The sequence below is a fragment of the Scyliorhinus torazame genome, chromosome 11 (assembly GCF_047496885.1).
Source record: "Scyliorhinus torazame isolate Kashiwa2021f chromosome 11, sScyTor2.1, whole genome shotgun sequence".
NCBI lineage: Eukaryota > Metazoa > Chordata > Chondrichthyes > Carcharhiniformes > Scyliorhinidae > Scyliorhinus > Scyliorhinus torazame.
Window position 1 is genome coordinate 218,957,985 of NC_092717.1, and position 20,213 is coordinate 218,978,197.

General features: G+C 47.9%; 1 protein-coding gene across 6 annotated transcripts in view; it reads left to right on the plus strand.

The window, feature by feature from the left end:
• The window catches only part of arhgap28 (Rho GTPase activating protein 28), a 265,341-nt gene extending 245,890 nt beyond the window's left edge, over positions 1-19,451 (plus strand). For all 6 annotated transcript variants that reach the window (XM_072468329.1, XM_072468330.1, XM_072468331.1 and 3 more), the window contains 2 exons: positions 7,787-7,851; positions 10,078-19,451. In XM_072468329.1, the coding sequence (XP_072324430.1) occupies positions 7,787-7,851; positions 10,078-10,169 (157 nt within the window). In that variant the 3' untranslated portion in view covers positions 10,170-19,451. The remainder of the gene's footprint in view (positions 1-7,786; positions 7,852-10,077) is intronic.
• Positions 19,452-20,213: the final 762 nt, after the last annotated feature.

Here is a 20,213-nt window from a genome sequence, read left to right on the forward strand (position 1 = left end):
GGGGGGGGGAGGAACGATGGTGGCTGCGGACTTTTATAATGCCAAAGGTCCGGTTCTTGGCTTTTTTCAAAATATGGCGGAGTAATGGGGCTGAGGGGAGGGGTTTCCCATCCGCGGAAACAAATCCTCTTGTTTCCCAGAGGGGCAGAAATTCAGTGAGGCTGTTGCACACGTATAGGCTGTCTGAATACATGTCTGCTGGGCTGGGGAAGGAATCTGGGTGCTCTACGATGTAAGCGATGGACGCAAGCTCTGCTGCCTGCGCGCCTAAGTGTCCGGGTAATTTTAATGCGATTTCCTCGAGGGCGCGTCCCTGCGCGTCCTCCACATAAATCCCACAACCTGTTATGCGTTGCCCATCCAGGACTGTGGAAGATCCATCCACATAGATCCTAATGGGGTCACGCGTGTCCAGGTGAGGGGGGCTCTGAGATGGAGTGGCTAGTTTTCTGGGGTGTTTTAGCTATAAAGGGGCCTGTATTATGGTGGGGCGAGATGATTTCACACTCGTGGGCGGTTCCGGGGTACTGTAGATTGTCCGTTAAGTATGTGTGTGTCTTGGTCCGTTTGACTGTGATATCCCGTCCTTGTAAGAGAAGAGTCCATCTAGCAGCGCGGATTTGGCTGACGGTACCGTCTTTAAGTCATCCGTCTAGTAAAAGTTGGGTGGGGGTGTGCTCGGTCAAAATGGTGATGGGGTTCAGTCCGGTAATGTATGAGAAGTACTGGACTGTACAGAAAACTGTGAGTAGGAGCCTCTCACAGGCTGAGAATCCCTGCTCCACAGCATCTAAAATTCGGGAGGCATAAGCCACGGGTCTTAGCTGGTCGTGCCGTTCCTGCAGGAGTACGGCTGAAAGGGTGCGGTCTGTGGTCGCTACCTCTATTGCGTAAGGGGAAAGCGGGTCGGGAACTTGCAGTGCGGGGGCGGCTATGAGCGCCTGTTTTAATGATTCCACAGCATCCGTATGCTGCGGAAGCCATTCCCAGGGGGCTCCTTTCTTTAGGAGGTCTGAGAGGGGCGCTGCCTTGCTGGCGAAACCGTCAATGTGGTTTCGGCAGTAGCCAACCAGTCCTAAAAATGACCGGAGGGCAGAAACGTTTTGGGGAAGGGGCAATTTAGCGATCGAGGCAATTCATTTGTGCTCGATCTCGCGTTTGCCGTGTGTGATAATAGTACCCAAATATACCACTTTCTCTTCCAATATCTGGGCCTTTTTGGGGTTTACTTTACAGCCAATGGAATGTGGTAATTCCAGGAGTTCGGACAGAAGCTCAATGTGCTCTTCCTTCATGTCTGTCTGCAGTAGTAGATCGTCTACATACTGTACCAGACATTCGGGGCGAGAAGATTTCGCTAGTCCATTTGCCAGATGTCGGTGGAAAATGGAGGGGGAGTTGTGGAAACCTTGTGGCAGGCATGTCCACGTGTATTGCTGCGCTCGGAAAGTGAAGGCAAATTTATACTGGCACGCCTTTGCCAATGGAATGGACCAGAACCCATTACTGACGTCCAAAACGGTGAAATATCGGGCATGGAGTCCCTGTTTGAGCATGGTCTCGGGACTTGTTGCAACGGTGGGGGTTGCTACGGGGGGTGACTTTATTGAGTTCCCGATAATCTATGGTCAAGCGCCATGATCCGTCGGGCTTCCTTACTGGCCAAATCGGGGCATTATTACTTGAGGCTACCGATCTTAGGACGCCCTGCTCTAATAAACTTTCTATAACCTTTAGGATTTCTCCCTCTGCTTCTAGGGGGAATCCGTACTGCTTTTGGGGTCTAGGGTCCGGTCCTGTTATTTGTACGGAGCCAGTCATCCGTCCACAGTCGTGTTTGTGGGTCGCGAATGCTGCCCTGTTTTTTTGCAGGACTGCCCTAACCTGTTGGTCCATGCTGACTGTGGTGGGGTTGTACCAAAACTCGCCCACTGCGCTAATTTTGTTCATATAGTCCCCTATGGTGAGCGTTGCGGGGGCTCTAGCGGACTTCGCCATCTTCCAGACACACTGGTTGACTGGGTCGAAAGATAGGTGGTGGGAATTCATGAAGTCGATCCCTAAAATGTGCTCTGCTGTTGGGGGCAGGTCGATTAAAACAACGGGGTGTTTTGTGTTAATGGTTCTGAGTTGGATGGGTACAGGGGTTGTGATGTGTCCCTGCTGTGAGTGGCCTGTAAAGCCGCTGAGGGTGATGGTGGCTGTAGTGGGCCACGTGTCCTTACCAAGGGTGGAGGAATTTAAGGTGGTGCGGGACCCTCCTGTGTCCCAGAGAAGCTCGATCGGCTGTCCCCTAACTTTCGCTGTGACTACGGGTCGTCCTGACCTATCCCAAAGGGTATCGCAGACCCAACTGGGGGAGCCTGTACACCGTCAGTCCGTTCCTGTCAAGTCTGTCTGATCGGACTGGGCGCTAACGCTATGTATGGGTTCTGCCTTTTTCTTATTGATAGTGCCTGTCAGTTGGGCTCTCTGTGGCTTTTTAGGGCCATTGCATTCTTTGGCAAAATGTCCCAACTGTCCGCAATTGTAGCATTCTTGCGCTTTTGCTGGGGGGGGCTGCTCTTTCCCTCGTTTACCCAGGCAGGGTTGTGAAGAGTGGTTCTTACTGCCTGCACGTCTGCGGCGGCTTGTTTTTCCTCGGGGGTTCTAGCTGCGGGTTTATTGTGAGCCGACTGTTCCCAAACACGGGACAATCTTTTGACCACCCACTTCTCATTATGAGCCTCCTCCGAGGGGTCATAATTACTACAGGCATTCTGTCCTGCTTCCGTGGCATGGGAGATAAGGGTGCGGGTCCATTTGGCCATATTGTCTGCGGACAAATGGGCACTGTCTACGTTTCCGAAAACGGCTTCAAAGTGAATCCACAAGCGTCCTGCAAACGCTGTGGGGTGTTCAGACTTTTTCTGTCTGCACTTATTTAGGCCATCTACGGGGTTGCCCCGGTTATACCCGATCGCATCCAGGATCGCGGTATGCATTTCTGCAAGGGTGCCTCCTCCTACATTCTGTGGGTCGGGAAGGGCTGCTGCTACCGATGGGTCTAAGCTGAGGACCGTGAGCTTTACCTGCTCTTTCTCATCCAGGCCGCACAAGGTCGCCTGGTGTTTGACGGTGGCAAAGAAATGGTGTGGGTCTGAAGCGGGGAGGAACGGTGTGATTTTAGCACACGCGTCCCGTAATTGGGTCACTGTGAGGGGGGTGTAATATAAGACTTCCGCCTCGTCTGCTGTGGCGGTGCGGTGGGTTGTTACAGGGTTCATGGGAGCCTGTACTACCTGCTGTGTGGGGTGTGGGGGTGCTTTTCTCCTTTGGGGCTTTCCCTGCGCACATGTTCCCTGAACATATCTCTGCGCTGTCTCCTGCAATTCTTCCCAATCAGGGCCGTCTTTCTGTTCTAAACTTTCCCCAAAGGTGTCTTGGAATCCCTTTTGGACAGAAAGCATTGATTGCAGGTCTGCAATTTGCTTTCGGCCCTTCGCATGGTCTAAGGTACTCTGCCTTTGTTCCGTGGTTGCAGGGTGGAGCACTCTCAAGGCTGCCTTGAGATCACTACATTGCTTCTGTAGCGTCTTCACCTGCTTCTCTGTCTCTTTCTTAACCAGGTCTGCACGCTGCGTGTCCTGATGAGCCTTCTCATACTGGGATTGAAAACTGCTTAAATGCGCCAGACAAGACTGGTGACCCCGTTTGGCGTCAGCCACATCTTCGTCCTTGGCTTCTAACTGCCTTTTCAGTTCCAGGTTCTCTTTTTCCATCTCGCATACATCGATTTTACTCATACGATGTATGCCTTCTATTTCTTTTTGGAGCGTCCTGACGACCTGCTCTGTGCCTCGCAATTGTGCCATACAGGACACGATTGCCATCGGCTTGCGTGCTTTTGCTAAGCTTTTCTTATGAATTTCACTCATGTTCTCCCACCAAGTATGCCCTATACTTCCGGGACCTGAGTCATCATTATTACAGAAACCGCTCCACACGGGCCATCCTTTGCCCTGCAGAAATTTCCGAATTTCCACTTCCCAAATGGGACACTGTCCCACTTTAATGCTGCTGATCGGTGCGACCGCAAATTCTTAGGGGTTCATGAGGCATTGCATTGCCTGCATTGACATCTCTCTTATCTGCTCGCTACGTTCAAATTTGGAACAGGGGGCTAAGGTGGTGTCGTAGATGCGGGTACGGCTTGCGCTAATTTCCGAAAATACAGACTTCCGACAGTTTTGACGCAACAAAATCTATCAGTTTTACCTTATAACCCCGTTAGTTACGCATGCATACACACACTTCCGGATTGTGAATTATTAACCAGAACCGCTTGAACACTTGTGGGTTTTTTGTTTTTGTTTTTGCTTCCAATTGGATTCTATTCAAATTTCTGGGGTTCTCCCGGAGTGGTTTTCCACTTCTATGTCGGGTCCCACCAGAGTCGCCAATTATGTTGCTCTTTTTAGCCTTCGTTTATTAGCTCTGATTATGTCACCTTTGCTCACGAGTCGCCAGGTATCTTTCTGATACCGCCACGTGGTTCAAGCTCGAGTTATGATTAATAAGTCAGCACACCGCTTAGTAAGATTGAAATCAACGGTCATTTATTATGTACAGCAATCAATACTTACACAATAATCCTACTATCTATATCAAAACCTACCACTACTGGCCAATACTTAACTTTAGGAGATGGCCCACCAGGTCAGGGAAACGAATAGCTTATCGAATTGGATCTGGCCTGCGGGATTCAAAAGGCTGATACGGGTCGATGGCTAGGAATCTCTATCGGGTAGCGATCGCTGGAGTCAAACTTACAGTTTCTGGTCGATGTTCTTGCGAAGGTTGCGAGCAGGTGAAGAAGGGAAAGAGAGAGAGATCTGAACTTGGCCCCTTACTTTATAGGGTCAAGGGGCTTCCCACCTCTCGGGGCGGCCCTTGATCCCGAGTCCCAAGTGATTGGACTTGTTCCCAATCACTGGGTTCGATATGCTCCAATAGTGGGGCGATTCCTCGATCGGGGGGTGGTCGTTCACCTGTCTTTGTTTCGGCCACTGCAGGCGCCGACGGGTCTGGCCCGGCATTCAATTGCTAATATGTTGCAATTGTTCCCGGGGATAGCCCATTAAACTGCAGCTGTCTGGGTTGATGTGCTGCTAATAGTCGTAGGTATCGATCTGGGTCGACTTCCCCAGAGCCGAATACGCTATTCTGTCTGCAGCTGTCCGTTTGTGCCTTGTTGGCTGCTTTTCCCATCACCCTTTTCGGTTAGCCATTTTAAATCGGGTTTTGTGCCAAATTAATAGGGAATCGGCCATTTTAGGTGGCTACAACGTCTTTTGGGACTTGTGGGAGGAAACCGGAGCACCCGGAGGAAACCCACGCAGACACGGGGAGAACGTGCAGACTCCGCACAGACAGTAACCCAAGTTGGGAATTGAACCCGGGACCCTGGCGCTGTGAAGCAACAGTGCTGACCACTGTGCTACCATGCCGGCCTATTACGGGAGCTCATAGTGCCTCAGCAAAACTGAGGGTCTTTGGGATAGGAGAACTAAAGGAGAGGAATGGAAAATATCCCAGATCGAAAGAAAATGGGGGTTAAGGAATTCAAAATTATAACATTAAAGGAAGGCCGCGTAAGGCAGCAGTGGCTGTCTGATCCTTTCTTGCACAAGGAATGATGTGGAGATGCTGGCGTTGGACTGGGGTGAGCACAGTAAGAAGTCTTACAACACCAGGTTAAAGCCCAACAGGTTTGTTTCAAACACTAGCTTTCGGAGCACTGCTCCTTCCTCAGGTGAATGAAGAGGTATGGGCCGAAAGGCCTCCTTCTGCGCTGTAATGACTTAATGGCATGAATGATGACTAAAATGTCTTTGCCTGTAGTTGTAGCTCATCTGTACATTTTTTGCTTCAGGAGGGAAATGCTGAGTGTTGCAAATAGCATCCTGGAAGTGAAATTTGGACCAGATGATAGATTTTGTAGGAAACATCTGGGTAGGAGGATAATGGCCACGGCAGAGTGCTCCATTGCAAATGAATTCATTTTGACTTCCAGTCTGAAACCCTGATCTCTTTAGCAATGCTGGTTGAGTAATGCATTCTGAGCAGGGTCACAGGAGAACTTCTCATTTAAAAATTGCAGCACTGAAGGAGGTTATTCAGCGCAGCGTGCCTGTGCTGTGCTCTTTCTCGAATTGCTCTGCTGCCCATGGCCTAACCCGCACCAGCTCCTATCCATGAAAGACCTGCCATAAATGGGTTCACCGGCTTTAAGCAATGCCTTGATTTTAAAATCCTTAGAATATTCTATTGCATGTTAATAGAAGCGGTTGGGTTTTTTTCTCCTTAAAAAAGATTTTGGAGTACCCAATCCTTTTTTTCCAATTAAGGGGCAATTTAGCGTGGCCAATCCACCTACTCTGCGCATCTTTGCGTTGTGGGGGTGAGACCCACGCAGACATGGGGAGAACGTGCAAACTCCACACGGACAGTGACCTTCAGCCCATCACATGAAAGGCACCTGATCTGCCAATCCTCATCCCATTTTCCAACACATGGCCCATAGCCTCGAATGCTAAGACGTGCCAAGTGCTCATCAAGGTACTTTTTAAAGGATGTGAGGCATCCCCATCTACCACCTCCCAGTCTGCGTTCCAGACCGTCACTACCCTTTAGGTAAAAAAGGGCAGCACGGTAGCATGGTGGTTAGCACAATTGCTTCACAGCTTCAGGGTCCCATGTTCGATTCCCGGCTTGGTTCACTGTCTGTGCGGAGTCTGCACGTTCTCCCCGTGTGTGCGTGGGTTTCCTCCGGGTGCTCCGGTTTCCTCCCACAGTCCAAAGATGTGCAGGTTAGGTGGATTGGCCATGCTAAATTACTCATAGTGTCCAAAATTGCCCTTAAGTGTTGGGTGGGGTTACTGGGTAATGGGGATAGGGTGGAGGTGTTGACCTTGAGTAGGGTGCTCTTTCCAAGAGCCGGTGCAGACTCGATGGGCTGAATAGTCTCCTTCTGCACTGTAAATTCTATGATATGATATAAAAAGCTTTTTCCTCAAATTTCCCCTCCCTCCAAACCTCCTGCCCTTCACCTTGAACGTGTGTCCACTCGTAATCGGCCCTTCAACTAAGGGGAACAGTTGTTCCCTATCCACCCTGTCCATGCACCTCATAATCTTGTATATCTCAATCATGGTACTGTTCCTAGGAGATTGTTTTGGTACCTTCTACAGTGCCTCTATATCTATTTTATATTACGGAAACTACAAATGTTCAACAGTGCTCCAAATGTGCTCTAACCAAGTTCACATGTCTATATTGTATTCACTCCGGCTAGTAGTTTGAGACATGAAGTGCATCCCTTAATATTCCAGAATATATTCTCATGTTCTTCCTTCCCATCTTTAACATTACAAGAATCTTTTATTAATAATAATAATAATAATAATAATAATCGTTTATTGTCACAAGTAGGCTTCAATGAAGTTACTGTGAAAAGCCCCTAGTCGCCACATTCCGGCGCCTGTTCGGTTAAGCTGGTACGAGAATTGAACCGTGCTGCTGGCCTTGTTCTGCATTACAAGCCAGCTGTTTAGCCCACTGTGCTAATGTAAGTTAGGAAGGTAATGGTTTCATGTTTCCATGACGTGATCTCTGCAGCAAACCTTACGTCAGGTGGATGTTTCAAACGCACAGCGGTTAGAATGAACAGTTAGTTGGCTATCCACTAGTTCGCGCCTCGCAACAAATTCTAAATCAACCTTTGCTTTTTATTAAATCTTCACAGTACGAGTTCTGCAGTTCCCCTTAAAGGACAGAGCCATCGCTTGTTTGAAATTGGTGGAAACATAGGTGGGTGATTTTGTTTTACAGTCTCTGTTGTGTGAGAAGGATGGGAGGAGGGCAAATTGTTGAAGAATCGATGTTTGATTTCTTGATTCGATTGGTAGCAATGTCATTTCTGCTGTTAAGCCCTGAGCTACACATCAAAACAACAAATGGTTTCCTGCCCCATGCTCTTGGAAAATTAACTTCTGTTTTGTCAAGCACCAATAGTAACACCCCTTTTGGTTCAGTATTTAAATGCTGCAGTTCTCTGCCTCACAAACCAATGGGCCCTAAGTGTGCTGCGGTGGTTGGTGCAAACGTAAGCTTTCTTGGCCGGGATTCTCCGATCCGAGTTGGGCCCGCCATCGCTGCCAGCGAGAACGGAGAATTTGGCACTCAGCCAAAGCTCCATTGCAGCGGGACGGGGGAATCCCGCCGGGCGTGAATGGATGGAGCATTCCAGCCATTGTTCCCAGGCTAGGCAGCAAAAGAAATAATAATAATCAGTTATTGTCACAAGTAAACTTCAATGAAGTTACTGTGAAAAGTCGCAAGTAGGGCGGAATTCTCCCCAAAACTGTCTTTTTTTTTGGAAAATCTTTTTATTGGCTTTTTTCATTTATAAACAGTTGTTACTTATATACATTACAGTTTTCTTGCCCGCGCTAATTTGCTTTATTTTACAGGAAGGTTTGTTTTGTCCTTCGTTTGACTAACTGTACGTACATTTTGCCCAAAAACTGTCTTAAGTGTGGTCTCCAGCGGGAAGCATGGTGGGGTGGATCGGGGACCCAAGGGCAGCATGGTAGCACAGTGGCTAGCACTGTGGCTTCACAGGGCCAGGGTCTCAGGTTCGATTCCCGGCTTGGAGCACTGTCTGTGCTGAGTCTGCACGTTTTCCCCGTGTGTGCGTGGGTTTCCTCCGGGTGCTCCGGTTTCCTCCCACAGTCCAAAGACATGCAGGTTAGGTGGATTGGCCATGCTCAATTGCCCTCAGTGTCCAAAGAAGGTTAGGAGGAGTATTGGGTTACGGGGAAAGGGTGGAAGTGAGGGCTTAAGTGGTTCGGTGCAGACTTGATGGGCCGAATGGCCTCCTTCTGCACTCTTATGTTCTATGTTCTTATGCCAGCTGGAGGGGGCCAGGAGAATGGGAAGTTGATTTGAGCCTGCTGCAGTTCCCATTTCGGGGCTCATCTGCAATCTCCCGAAATAGAGGGATTCGCGCCAGGCTCACTGTGGCTGGATAATCACCTACATAGTCCCAAACAATGCACTTTTCAGTGACTCCCATATTTGTGTGGTAATCAGCCCTGTAATGGCCTGCACCCTCTGCCAAATAACAGCTCCTGACATTCATTGTCAAAAGCCACAGGTAAAGACAAAGAAAAAGAAAGGACTTGCATTTATATAGCGCCTTTCACAACTGCAGGACAAAAGGGCTTTGCAGCCTATGAAACACTTTCAAAATATAGTCACTGTTACAATATAGGGGAATGTGGCAGCCAATTTGTGCGCAGCAAGGCTCCACAAAGCAATGTGCTTATGACACAATAGTTTATCCTTTGTGTTATTGATATTAAAGGCATCACAGCCACAGAGTGGTTAGCACTGCTGCCTCGCAGCACTAGGGACCCGGGTTCAATTCCGGCCTTGGGTGACTGTATGGAGTTTGCACATTCTCCTGGTGTCTACGTGGGTTTCCTCTGGGTGCTCCGGTTTCCTACCACAGTCCAAAGATGTGCAGGTTAGGTGAATTGGCCATGGTTAATGCACAGGGTTACAGGGAGAGGACAAGGGACTGGGCCTAGGTAGGGTGCCCTTTAGGAGGGTCGGTGAGACCCGATGGGGCTGAAGGACCTTCTTCTGCACCGTAGGGATTCTACAGGTGCAGCAAGATATCAGGGAAATGCCATTTGTCGTCTTCAAAACAGAGCCATGGCCCTTTTACATCCAGCTGAGAGGGAGAAGACGGCCTTGGTTTACTGTTGAATGAGAATGGGTCACCTGTGTGAGGAACCAGAGAGTCTCCGGTGTGCGACAAAAAGAAAGTCAACACTTACAGGCCTTCAAGGTTTATTTTCAGCAGAAGGGCTTAAATGCAAGTGAGAATATTTACCTGGCTAACCAGAGAGGAAGCTGCCTTTGTGGGTGCAAGCAGTGGATTAGAATTTATGGTACTATTTCAGCTACATTAATTCTCTGTGGCTATTTACCTGTCATTATTTACATTGCGTGTTTTCTTCTTTGCAGGAGAGCGCTGTCTGGACCTCAACACACACATTCTGGACTTGTACCGTTTAAATCCCAATGCAACATGGGTCATTAAGCCCAGAACATTGTGAGATTACTTGCTGCAGAGCAATGGGCAATAAAGTAATCTCGGAGCAGCCTTGGTGAATATAACCACAGGGACCCCTGAGAATAGTGGATATTTTACAGTGGAGCCTTTGTGTCTATAGGCTTTGGGCCATTGATTACCATGACCTGCAGAACTCTGCCTTGAAAGGTGATCGCTTCGGAGGCCACGATCCTACTCGCCAAGCTGGGCGTGCTGCCTGCCGTTCGTTGGGAACTCAGAACGCTAATGGAAGTTGTGACCATTTCAAAGCTTTCACTTTTCTCTCTGCTTGTGAGCCACCTCCTGAAGATTGGAAGTCTGGCGGAGAGATTTTTTTTTCTTTTGCGTGACTGAAAATGAGCAACTCGCAACTAACTCATCTGGTGGCGATTAAGAAGCAAGTCAGCCCGCCAGTCAGAACCATTAAAAACACGGCCTTGAAGGAATGTGCATTTTAAACATTCATGCGTTTTTTTGTCGAGACCACACAGTTGAGGAAACTACAGATAAGCCAACAGCGTTTTATTTCCTGGTTATTTTTTTTTTGGGGGGGTGCGGTGATTGTGTTTGCTGAATTTCTGAACAGTGTACGAGGGCAGCCAAAGAATAAACAAGATGGATGTTTTCTTTGATTAATAATTAAAAGCCATTCCAGTGTGAATGGGATCGGTGCCAAATTCCACATATCCTACCAGGCGGGAAGTTGTAACATCAAGAGAGAATGATAGCTGCACCTGCGACAGCACGGAATTTCTGCCGGAGCGCGACTCCCAGGCTCAGTTACACATCCGACTGGAATTCTGCTTTGCAGCAAACTGAAGACCAGACTATCACATTGTGTCCTTGCCGAGCCTGTGTACATAGAGAATGATGGACTGCGGCCAGTGCATCCAAACATGGTCTCGCATCCACTGGAAACAAAACTCTTATAATGCTGGAAGAAAAAAAACCTACACAGGAAACATTCTGACAGGATGGAGGAAGGATTGAGCCATTTTTGCTTTGGAACTTACACTCCATGTGACAACACATGTCGACTGTGAACAATTAATCATTCTGTTGTAATTCAGTATCTCGCGTGCGTGGAAGAAACATTCTCTTGTTTATGATGTGCCCCATTAACGGAAAGTGGGGCAACATGTGGAGACATAGTATTGCCCTCTTCCCTTTGATAAAGCACCACTGACCACCTTTGGATGCCTCTAATGTATTTGGAGTTAGTTCACAGCTCAGCCATGATCCATTGAATATGGTGGACCAGGCTGGAGGGGCTAAGAGGGGCTAAGCTCCTTTGCTTACTCTACGTACAAGGACGTTCAATTATTGTGGCTATCTCAGTATGTGCTTTAAGGTATTTGTGCTTGGGAGTTAACCAGCTCCGCCATCCTATTTAAAATACGTGTCTTCTGACAAAAAAAAAAGAGGTTGGCAGAATTTGCAATCTTGCGCTGTCTTGTGAAAAGTTGTCACTTTTTGTGGGAGAGTTGCGGACTTTCTGGGCAGAGGAATCTAGGATGGCTTATGACTTTAATCGTTTCTTTTTCTCTCTCTCTTCCCCCTCCCCTCCCCAAACACCCTCGCCCACCTCAAGGAAAATGCGGTCTTGTTTGCTGTTTATTCAATTTTAGGAGTTACACGTAGGCTCCATTGTCTTGTTGGTCAGCATATAGCAATTAAGTAAGACTTTATGCAGCAAAAGACCCTGCCCTTTCTGGGGTGAAGATTAAAACAAATGTCTTTTGCAGGCTCCAGTGTCAGAAAGTAAATTAAACTGTCCCTCTCTCATTACATCTTGCTTACGTTAGGGAGAAATCACAGTAAAGATATGAGCCATTTTCCCCAGTTGGCCTATGTGCGGATGTTCTACATATCCCCCCTCCCACCTATTATGTCTAACCCTATCGCCGTATCTTTCTGTTTGGTCTATGTAGACTGCATTAGTTTATTCCTTCAGGTAGTTTAATCATGTTGACAAGGGTATTAATCTACGTTTTAGAGATAATTTTGCGAAATTATGACTGGAGCCTAGTTCACCGAGGGTGCAGATTTGGAATTAGGTACATGCTTCCTCTGATGTATCATCCATTTTAAAGGGAACATCCTTTCCTTTGCCTAGATGTAATATAAAAACCTGGCAGATATTTCAAAGATGTTATTACATTACAACTACCAGTTTTGGACTGATAACCTATCGAGTCAGAGGGGGGCGAGAGATGCAGGTTTTTGGCATGTACATGCCAGTTGAATTTGTGATTAACAAAGACTTGTTGGACAGTCGGATCCCAGATGACATTGGACAGACTCTTACTAAATGGTCCATTAAGAAGTCCATGCGATTTGAGAGATATATTGAGGGGGCTGTCTGACAACTCTTTGTGTAAATTTGACTTGAGTGCCTCCATACCGGAGTTTCATTCCTCATTTTGTGTTCCTTCACATCAAGTTATTTCTGTTCAACCCAAAGGGTTAGGATTTCCTCCATTATACACTCTGCAATTGGTTGAGGACGCCCAATAGGAAAATTGAGTAAATAGGCCTACTGGTGCCACACTGTTGACAGCATTTCTCTCGCCCCGCCAACCCCCAACAACCCCAGGGGGACGTTTACCTTTGACCTCATGACCACTCTGCCACATATAGATAGTGCTGGGAAGGCAGATTTTAATAATCCACCCTACCTCACCGCATTCCCGCTGCTACAACATCTGGCCCCGGGGATAACCAGGGGCTAAAAACCAGCACAGCACGGGAAGGCCCACTGAAACTCCATTTGGGGAGAGGGCCCCCTCGATTTGACCTCTCCATCTTGATTCAGGCTCCCCATATGGTACTCTATTTTAGGCCTCAGTTAAGACTGAAACAGGACTGATTATTTCCTGGCAGATCTTTGAAGCTCGACTGTCTCAGTTAATTCAGGTTCTTTCTTTTCGTGAGATGATGGCTAGGTGGATTGGCCCTGCTAAATTGCTCTTAGTGTCCAAAAAGGTTAGGTGGGGTTACGGGGATAGTGCGGGCTTGGGTAGGATGCTCTTTCCAAGGGCCGGTGCAGACTCGACGGGCAGAATGGCCTCCTTCTGCACTGTAAATTCTATGATTCAATGACTCTATGAACACTATATACAGGATAGGCCAGAAGCTAAGTACATCTTGCTCATGACTGTTGACGTCACTGTTACCTCATGATATGCATTACTTTCTCATTACCATAACTATTAACACATATACGTGGGATCTTGGACCCAAGCAACATGGTCAGGGTTCCAGTAGGCTCAGGAACAGAGGACAGAATTATCATAGAACCACTACAGTGCAGAAGGAGGCCTTTTGGCCCATCGGATCTGCACCAACCCTCCGAAAAGCACCCTACCTAGACACACTCTCCCACTTAACATGTACATCCCTGGACACTAGGGGAAAATTTAGCATGGCCTAAACCTAACCCACACATCTTTGGACTGAGGGAGGAAACCGGAGCACCTGGAGGAAACCCACGCAATGGGTGAACGTGCAAACTCTACACAGTCACCACAGGCCGGAATTGAACCCGGGTCCCTGATGCTGTGAGGCAGCAGTGCTAACCACTGTGCCATGCTGTCCCTCTTCCAGTGTTGAATCTGCCCCCGATGAAATTAAAAGCAAGTGTCCATTTTATGTAACTGGCCCATTTTTTTTTATTCGTCCATGGGATGTGGGTATTGCTGGCTGGGCCAGCATTTATTGTCCATCCCTGAGGGCATTTAAGAGTCAACCACATTGCTGTGGATCTGGAGTCACATGTAGGCCAGACCAGTAAGGACAATAGATTTCCTTCCCTAGAGGACATTAGTGGCTAGTAGTGAGTGCAGAGGGATGATAAAACATTCAAAAATGACCTTTCCTGTTATGCAGTGATCTCTTGAAGACTCTCAGTTGATCTACTTTCATTTCCACTTAGTAACGATACTCAAAAGTGGAAACTTTGTTTACATGAGGGCTTCCTTCAGACTCAGCTGATGCCAAGAGCCTGTGTCTGCCTTCTGGCATAGTCTGTATTCTGCCAGTGAAAGCCCCAATTACACTGATACCCGAATTGCCTCACAGAACTCCACTTTAAATATGTACGTATGACTCCCATCTGGTTTGGGTGGGAGCACTGGCCATCTACATCAAGGTACAATTGTGTCCGGTACAAAGATGGTAATCAAAGGTAATTTTTTATTTTGCACTTTTCTATTCCCACCAATAAGTGGGGTGATAATGAGATGAAAATGGGCCCCAGATGTTACCGCTCTCAGGTATCCTATCTATGCCTCATTGTTCTCGAATCCCACTATCAGCGGGCACTGTCTAATCTCTCGTGTGGATAACTCTGACTTATCCATTGCTACACATACGTTCTCGAGTTCTTGTTGGCCCTCAAATTGTGGCCTCTTCAACATTGAAAACTTGGCGACAGTAAGTGAGGCTTGGATAGTGTTAGAAAATGATTGGTTTTCATACCAACGATCGTTTAGCGAATGATTTAATTGCTGGTTTCGAAAAATAATTTCCAGGATCCACAAATCTGCGGTTAAAGAACTCAGTTTCACAATTATTGAAAGTGAGTCACAGAGCTTAATCAGCAATATATGTCCTTAACTCTTTACCCAGGCTGTTAGGTGAGACAGCGAGCTATGTTACTCAGAGAACAGATCATAGAATTTACAGTGCAGAAGGAGGCCATTCGGCCCATCGAGTATGCACCAGCTCGTGGAAAGAGCACCCTACCCAAGGTCCACACCTCCATCCTATCCCCATAACCCAGTAACACCACCCAACACTAAGGGCAATTTTGGACACTATGAGCAATTTAGCATGGCCAATCCACCTAACCCGCACATCTTTGGACTGTGGGAGGAAACCGAGCACCCGGAGGAAACCCACGCGCACACGGGGAGAATGTGCAGACTCTGCACAGACAGTGACCCAAGCCGGGAATCGAACCTGGGACCCTGGAGCTGTGAAACAATTGTGCTATCCACAATGCTACCGTGCTGCCCTAAAAGCTGGGGCGGCGAGCTATGTTACTCGGAGAAAAGCTAACATCTAATCGTTCACACTAGAGTAGGTAGGCATTCCACTAGCTGATCACCGAATGGCCGCGAATATTATTGTTTTGACTTTGGGCCCTAGGTTTGAACCGAACATCTGGGGCGAAATTCTCCCCCAACGGCGGGATGTCCGCCGACTGGCGCCAAAGCTGGCGCCAATCAGACGGGCATCGCGCCGGCCCAAAGGTGCGGAAGGCTCCGCATCTTTGGCGGCCTAGCCCCAACATTGAGGGGCTAGGCCGACGCCGGAGGGATTTCTGCCCCGCCAGCTGGCGGAAATGGCGTTTGTTTCCCCGCCAGCTGGCGTGGAAATGCGGCGCATGCACGGGAGCGTCAGCGGCCGCTGTCAGTTTCCCAGCGCATGCGCGGGAGCGTCAGCGGCCGCTGTCAGTTTCCCGTGTATGCGCAGTGGGGAGAGTCTCTTCCGCCTCCGCCATGGTGGAGGCCATAGCGGAGGCGGAAGGGAAAGAGTGCCCCCACGGCACAGGCCCGCCTGCGGATCGTGGGCCCCGATCGCGGGCCAGGCCACTGTGGGGGCACCCCCCCGGGGTCAGATCGCCCCGCCCCCCCCCCCCCCCCAGGACCCCGGAGCCGCCTGGTCCCGCCGGTAAATACCAGGTTTGATTTACGTCGGCGGGACAGGCAATTCCTGGGCGGGACTTCGGCCCATCCGGGCCGGAGAATCCAGCGGGGGGTCCCGCCAACTGGCGCGGCCGGATTCCCGCCCCCGCCCAATCTCCGGGAGCGGAGACTTCGGCGGGGGCGGGATTCACGGCGGCCAACGGCCATTCTCCGACCCGGCGGGGGGTCGGAGAATGACGCCCCAGAACTCTGGTTGAAATGGTTTTGGACGGGCCTAACACTGTGACTGGCAGGCATGGGTAGTACAGCCCCTAGCCTAGTCGTAATTGGCAATGCCAATGCCCACCAGAATGGTGGTTGTAAAATGCCAAGGCAATAAAGAACAGCAAAGAATGCTCAACGGATGTTCAGGCTAAAGCCACATTTTCATCTTATTATCACCCCATTTATTGGTGGGAATAAAAAAAGTCCAAAGAAAATAACCCCAAATTACCTTCGATTACCATCTTTGCACGTGATGCAATTTTGCCTTGATATAGGTAGCCAGTGCCCCCACCCAAACCAGACGTGAGCCACAGATATATATTTAAATTAGAGTTCTGGAAGACAATTCGGGACAGAGTTGATTTCGGAGGATGACTTCTGTACCTCGGGTCGATCGCACGATGCGGGCACTTGGTACTTGGAATAGGAAAGTATCTAATTTCCGACAACTGCATCCCTGGCTCCAAGGGGGACACAATTCCATTAAAAGAAACGATGTAGAGAAAGGGGGGGGGAGAGAGAACACCAAACTGAAAAAATAACGGGAGATAAAACTTTTGATAACACTCCAATTTACCTGCCACAGAAATGTATAAACGTAGCTTTTTAATTTTAAAACTCAAGGGTTAAGAAAACCCTCATTTGTGACAATCTCTACTGCCGAGAGTGCAGCAGAAGTTGTAATGTATGTAAAGCAGCGTGTGCTTTTGTGTGTTCAGGAACATTAACCACTTTATATGTTTATTACTGATGCATTTTTTTTTTACATTGTGTTTTCTGACATGTCTGTATAAAGCTACCTCTCTTTACATTTACTTAATCAGCAGTTTGGATAAACTGAGATGAAAAGAGTCCCTTGTGACCAGACTGATTGCCCCCTAATAGCCTGTGTGAATCATTAAATATGAAGCTCGTGCGAGATGGCGTTCCCATCTTATAAAAGCATTCAGCTTACATTAGCAAAGTTGGCAGCAACAGAAGGCTTTTGGACAGTTCCAAAAAGCATGCTCTCCATAAAGATATATTTAGAATGGAGAACTGGGTTAGCTAATGATCTACAACGCTGGCCTTTAATGAGTCTGAAGGATGAGAGCCCTTTCTGCTACCTGCGAGGAACTCTTCTCTCAATTTAGCTCTTAGTGACAATGCAACTGACAAGGATGTACTTTAACACTAACTGACAATTTTAATAGATTATTTATGATAATTGGAGGTTAATTCATGTCTTCCGCACAGATCTAATTCTAATTTACTTGGTTTGTTTGGCAGTATATCAAAAGCCATTCTTGATTCAGCTCGAAGAAGCATTTTACCTTTGACCTCATGAGGGTAACGTTCACCTTCAGTGCCTGGATGGTCATCGAAGAGAGTGGATTACCAGCCTGAAATTAGTCCCATTGAATCGAGTTGATCCGTCCAGTGTAGTGATCTGTTCCAACAGGTAACAAAGATTGAATACGTATTAGGCTCCCGAGGGGGAAATCTTATCACCCCCCCACCCCCGGCGCTGGCGTAAATGTGGGACTGTGAAGGTAGAATGAAGAAGGTCAGGCACTCCTTCAGTGTCTAGATGAAAAGGAGGGAGGGTACCACCTTTGGAAAGCTCCCCAAAGCCCATTGGGGTCACCTCCGCTTGTTACTAAACCCCATTTTGAGACACCTTCCCAGCCTCCAAAAATACAAACCCTAGACGCCCCTCCCCTTCCTCCACCGGGTCGCCAATCACTCTGGGCCAAGAACCCCAGGACTAATATATCGGCCCGGTCACTATGCATCTTCTCCTCAGGACTGCCTGCAGACCCAGCCGTGGCCACTACGTTATGGCAGCTACCATGCATTTTGATTGGCTGACAACTCTTGAGGGCAGGGATTTATTTCCCTGAGGCGGCACAGGTCTCACAAATGCTTAGTTAAGGCCGTCCATCAGCATATCATTGCTGGCTGATTTTCAACTGCGGGGGGGATGAGCAATACACCACCCCCCCCTCTTCCCCCCCCCCCCCCCCCCGCCTCCCCCACACTCTTGGAAAATATAGCCCCTTTGTCTCAACTCAGAGCTGAAAACTGCTAACCCTTGTATTACTGATGGCGGAGCAAAGAAATGTTTGGTGTTATGGGGTCTTTATATTGTGGGAGTATTAGTTAACTGGAACATTCCCAATTTCAGACGCCCAGCTGGTAACTTTCAGAAGATTTGTACTGTCTCCCACAATACCTTCAATGGAAGGCCTGCCTCTGGAGATCAGGAGACCCTGGTGGAAATTCTCCCCTCCCCATTTTTCTCTTGATTTGAGCATTATGAAGTGCACCCAGGTCATGTGTCACATTAGTTGCGTAGTGAAGGTGTCTCAAAAACATTCCCATCTGCTCTGATAATGCAAGTTGAGATGTCAGTTTCGGAACTGCACTGTCCCGTGGACCTATCCCATTCAAACCCATTTCACATAAGACTCTTACACATCGTCAATACTGGGCTGGCTTTGAACCCAGAGCCCAGAAAAGTCAATGTGTACACCACTGTGTGGCCCAAAATGCTTTTTTCAAGGAAGTTCCTACTTCTGGTGATCAAGGGCTGGTTTAGCTCAGTGGGCTCGACAGCTGGTTTGTGATGCAGAACAAGGCCAGCAGCACGGGTTCAATTCCCATAGCAGCTTACCCAAACAGGCGCCAGAATGTGGCGACTAGGGGCTTTTCACAGTAACTTAATTCTTGAGACAATAAAAGGTTATGAACTAAAAGCGTCCGATATAACAACAAGGCTGTCATCTTTGAAAGCCCACTCAAGGTTTCTATGCAGAAAATCCTGGCGTACAAACCCAATTTTCTTACTGACACCATCCTTTTAATAGAATAGGGCAACTGTACATACATAGAACCATTACTCCAGAGCATGATTTTGTTTGATCTAGTTTTTATTGTTATTCCTGTTATTTATTTACATACCTACCCTTTCATGCTATGTTATATGACTCGATGCAATTGGTGATTCTGATTTGCTCCCAACAGATCAGTGGTTAACACAGTGGCTAATGGCAGTAAATGTTTTAGGAGTGCTTTCCTGTAACATTGGCAGAGTCTTGCTGCGGAACCAATCGCCCTCTTAAAACATCCTTCATTCATTCAGTCCATATTTTCAGTGGTAATGAGTGGAACCGGACATCCCACGGTTTTGTTTCTGTTCCGTACATGTATAGAGCAGCCAAAATTTTCGGTGGAGTGCATAGTATGTCAAAATGTTCAAGGGAAGGAATGACAAAGTTCCTGGAATGCTCCAATACTACTGACTATGCACAAAAGCATTACAAATGTGTACAAATGTATATTGTAATTTACCAAGTTCATATCACATACCAATAAAATTGTAAAAAAGATGCTTTTTACATTTGAACTGTATATTTCTACATTCTGTTAGCACCGCTGCCTCACAGCGTCAGGGTCCCAGGTTCGGTTCCCGGCTTGGGTCACTGTCTGTGCGGAGTCTGCACGTTCTCCCTGTGTCTACGTGGGTTTCCTCCCACAGTCCAAAGATGTGCAGGTTAGGTGGATTGGCCATGATAAATTGCCCCTCAGTGTCCAGGGATTTGCAGGTTAGGTTACAGGGTTATGGAGTTAGGGCGGGGGAATGGGCCGAGGTAGAGTGCTCGTTCGGAGGGTCAGTGCAGACTCGATGGGCCAAATAGCCTCCTTCTGCACTGTCAGGATTCTATGGAATAGTTTTGAGAAATTGTAAAGCCTGTATTTAATTACTTGAAATCACAATTTTACATTTTAATGCCCTACAAGAGTGGTTAGAATGTGGTACTTTCTACTACATGGAGTAGCTGAGGAAAATAACGTCAGATATATTTGAGGGAAATTTAGATAGAAAATGAGGGGAGAAAGGAATAGAAGGGTTTGCTGATAGAGTTAGATAAGGAGGAGGGGACTCTTGAGCATAAACAATTGACCATTTGGGTCAAATCCAGTCTGTGGATTCTGTGTGACACGTTCACTGGGAATGTGCAAAAGCAAAGTTGAAGCACCAGAGGTAAGCACACAAACCTCTAAACAACCCATCCACCCAACCCTTCAAGCACCAGCTGCCCCACTTATCGCAGAGTCAGCGAATCGGGCATTGGGCTTATCAACCATCT